Here is a 4,254-nt window from a genome sequence, read left to right as displayed (position 1 = left end):
ATTCTTTTTTCCAAAAACTGGATTCAGGTTCTGCAGAGAGGGGCTGGCCTGGTCTTCTGGAGGTCCAGTTCTGGGTTCTGCTCCCAGTTGTCTTCATGAAAGATCTTGGACAAATCACAGTGTCTTCCAGGGTGAGAAGTTTCCCCATCTGTGTCTTCTTGCTCCATGGCTCTGGGCCTCACCAAAGGTGACCCAGGTCCTTCCTGAGGCCATTCTGCAGGTATAAGTACCACCACCTCTGCTTGCCCTGGTCAATCTCAGGCCTTATGAGCTTAAGACCTGAGAGGGATTAACGACAGAAGCCCTAATTTGGGCTCCTGCTGCTCTTTGGTCATCTCCCTGTCCTGGGAGACACTTTGGCTTGAGTCTGCTGTTCCTGAGTCTCTCTACCAAATATGAGCCTTTCAGTAGAAGGGATGAGATCTGAGTCATTTGGGTCATCAGTGCACAGAACATGGCTTGGGGCAGTAAGTTTGATGATAGGACAAACAGCAATTGGATAGTGGTGGTCCTGGCCCCTAAGATGTTCTCTGGAGGAATCCTGAGAACATCCCACCTGTGGACCCATTGGTGGGATTCAGACAGACCATATCTGGGTGCGGGTTGTTTTCTTTCTCTGGATGCACATCCATTAGTCAAAACTACCTTCAGCTTATCTGTACATTATCTTATTTGATCCTCATGGATCTTAGAAAATTTGTATTGCCCTTTCATCCCCACTTTACAGATGAGGAAAGCAAAACCCAGAAAGATGAAGAAACGAGTTTAAAGTCATAGCTCATAAAGGCGGCCAGGGGACTTGAATACAGGACATTTGACCTGGCCTTTCCCTGCTTGCCCCTCACAGGAGGCAAATGGTTGACCATGGGAAGGCTGCTTACTCAGGTGTTTAGCACCCATTTCATTTCTGTTCTGTTTCAGGATAATATTCCAGGAAAATATTCCTAGACCAGAGCTCTCCAAAACAGACATGGATGAAATACATTTTTTTTTTTTTTTTTGGCCAGTGGTACCAGGAAAATGGTCCAGGAACAAGATGCTCTTTGGCATTCATGGGGTTCTTGGCAGATCAAGCAGTAACAGAGCAAACACAGGAAGGGTCTAGGAGGAAATATACTGGTTGTGTCAACTGTAGGATTTTAGGACAAATGACAGTTCTCAACCCTTAACTAAAACTTGTTACTTCATTGTCATGAAAGACAACTTCATGAGCAAAATAAATGCGAAGATTCAGAGCAGCCAGATTTTGGCATAAGGCCACTCAGAGAGGGTTAGGCAGTAACTGGCCCCACAAGCAAAAGTTGTGGCTGGGCTATTTGGGCAGCAGGTGAACAGTACAGCCTGGGATGTGATCACAACCTGGAGGACGAGGATTTGCTTCGTCCCAGGGATAGTCCTGTGGCTTGGAATTTCGAATTTCTAGCCATCCCAAGAAGCCTGTGTTAATAAGTGTGTTCTCAAATATTGCAACCTTTTTTAGGTGATGTTCTCACTGTGTTTAGAAAGTGAACTTATCTAGAACATAAAAGTTAGATAAACCCTTGGATTATCATCTTGTTCTAACACCTTTTAAGGTTGGGGATGTGGTAGCTCGGAGGGAGAGGACACACTGAGCCATGCAGAAAGTATCCTTTCATCTGCCTCTCTGGCTTGTGGACATGGGCTGGGGTGGAGGGTCAGAGAGGAGGCATGCTGTTCTCTCCTCTCTTCCAGCACATGTCACACGGTATTGTCATGTGTATACCTGTCTCCTCTCTCTAGCCCCTGGGGAAAGAACCTAGAAAGCAAAGACCACAACTAATTTATTACTATCTCTAGCATCTAAGACATTACACTTGGCAGGTGGATGACATCAGGGACTGTTTGTCCCACGGAAAAATTAACTTACTTCTCCCTCTCTGTATCTGTTGTATGGTTTAAAGGAGTTCCCAGGAGTGTCTTTATAAGAAGCACTGTCTTTGCAAAAGTCTGTTTACCCGAACCTTTTTATAAGTAAACTTAGAAAGCTTAATTCCATTTTTTATTATTCAACATTTTATACATAATAAATACAAACTTTTTACAGCCACTGTAAAGAAAGCACATCTGCACAGAGGTACGCCCTCAGAGCCTGGCCCTGTGCACTGTGATGCTGGATAACATGTCTTGGAGGGAGGGGTTCTTTATAAAAAGGAGGCATATTTTTACAACTTTGTTTTTTTAAAATAAAATTAGCAGCTCTTCCAAAAAATATTTTAAAATATAACAAAAAAATTTCAAATAACCCTCTGAAAATGTGGAAAATCCAGATTCAAGGACAATTTGGCTAGCTAGAAAGAGAGAATACAAGACTGGGTGGCAGGAACTGCCTGATTTTATGCACTTTGAAGATTTTTAAAGTGCTTGGAAGATGTTTAACATACCAGCAAACATTAAAATCTTAAGAAAACCACCCCTTAATTTCTTTTTTTTAAACTTAAGAATAAGTTTGATAACATAAAAAGACCTCAAATAGATCAACAGGTTAAGAAATGCAAAAAAAAGAAAAGAAAAAAACTCCCAAAAAAACTCCTAATCACAGAGAAGATTCATCAATGGACATTGTCACTGAAGTGATCAAATGACTAAAAATTTCTTCAGCTATGACCTTACTTTTGGTCAATAATCCCATGGGGACATTGGGCGAGCATTTCAAGTTTTTAGAGTCTTAGGAAGGATGGAGTTTTCAAAGCATAACACAACTTTTAGATTAAATTCTGTGAATTTGATTTCTTAAAAAAAAATAAACAACTGGCAGATATCCCTTAGTCCTAGTTAACTCACTCCCTATCTTCCATAGGAGGTGGAGGGCCAGCAGCGGCTGACTCTGGGACATCTGCTGCTGTGGGCTTGCTAGCCCGTGGAGAAAGCTACTCCTGGCTCTCCCTGTGACGTGGAGAACTTGTCTTTTCCTTGTCAAATAGCACTTGTGCAGGGTGTGCAATCCTTTAGTTCTTTTTCATAGGACGCTGGTTTCTTCCATGAGCCACAGGTTCTTCCTCCCAAGGAAATGTCAGGTCAGTGGTACCTGGGAAGCTGCATTTTCTGCCAGGGGTGGCTGCTGGTCTGGACCAGCCACAACCTGGCTGGCTGGGCCAGTGCACTGGCTTGAGAATAAAACAATGCTCAGGGCTCCCCATAGAGAAGCTTAACAAGGCAAGTATGTGTCCCCAATTTATTTAGACATTCAGATTATAAGGATACTGGTCAGAGGACTATATGCTGCAAAAATTAAGATGAAAAATACCCAAATACAAAAAGAACATTAAATCGGCTCACTTCAGATCTGGAAGCTCCATTTCTGCCTTAGCCGCAGCCTCCTTTCTATTAGTCTATGTGATGGACATTTGGCTACTGTTCAGCCCCTCCATATTAGCTCCACTAATACTAAATGAATGGCATAAATATTAATACGAAGGACACTGTTATTGTTTTAAATCTGTTAGTTGTGGAAGAGATGTGCATTAATGCAATTGGCGCTACACTCAGGCAGTCCGCTTGTTTCCAATAAGGTTCTACTTCCTCAGTCTGGGGACTAAATGCGGGGAGGAGCCAGCCTCTCCTGAAATCCCTCCTTCTGCTTTCTTATGTAGCCAACATGATCTGATTAAACTCGATCAGACGAGCAAAAGCCACTTGAAAAAAGATGAGAATCTTTGCCACAACCTTGTGGCCACAGTAATATACTGTACGAGTGCACATGATCAGTGTCTCTGTGACTGTGCCCTGGATAAGGCCTGGTCTTGAGTCTCATATAAAAATGGACCACTGTTAGGCATGAGGGCTGTCCCCCTCTGCTTTGAGGGCCCATTAGTATTTGTGCTATGGTAGGAGAGATGACATAGAAAATGACAACAAAAAAAGGCACAAAATATCCAAAACATGGGAGGAATCCACCAGGCCACTCAGGCATTTATAATCCTCCTGGGTTTTGCTCTGTTCAAGAGTCATCATCATGCAAAGGTGCCTAAAAAACAAGACTGGCCAAACTCCAAGCTTGGCCTTGATTGTAGCAGTAACAGACGGGCAAACCCATCATCACACCAGTGTGATTTCCACATCCTCGATCTTCTCTGCTGGCCTTCGGTGGTTCTGTGTAGGTGGAGGGGGAGCTGCCCGGACCTGAGCAGGAAACAATTACGTGGCTTGTCAGTCAGGTTCTTGATTCAGTGTCTAAAGCATCCAAATGCAAACTGGTCATTTTATCCAAGGACATGGATGCCCCAGGGGTCTCAG

The 4,254-nt window shown here is 43.3% G+C and overlaps 1 protein-coding gene across 1 annotated transcript in view; it reads right to left on the bottom strand.

Annotated features, from left to right (window-relative positions):
- Window positions 1-2,006: 2,006 nt before the first annotated feature.
- The window catches only part of LOC102894929 (F-BAR and double SH3 domains protein 2), a gene marked incomplete at its 5' end in the record, with an annotated part of 60,001 nt that continues 57,753 nt past the window's right edge, over window positions 2,007-4,254 (bottom strand). The window contains one exon of the mRNA XM_006918711.2: window positions 2,007-4,140. Within this exon, the coding sequence (XP_006918773.1) occupies window positions 4,057-4,140 (84 nt within the window). The remainder of the gene's footprint in view (window positions 4,141-4,254) is intronic.

This window comes from Pteropus alecto, unplaced genomic scaffold, assembly GCF_000325575.1.
Source record: "Pteropus alecto unplaced genomic scaffold, ASM32557v1 scaffold468, whole genome shotgun sequence".
Lineage (NCBI taxonomy): Eukaryota > Metazoa > Chordata > Mammalia > Chiroptera > Pteropodidae > Pteropus > Pteropus alecto.
This window is presented reverse-complemented; position numbering and strand designations above follow the sequence as displayed.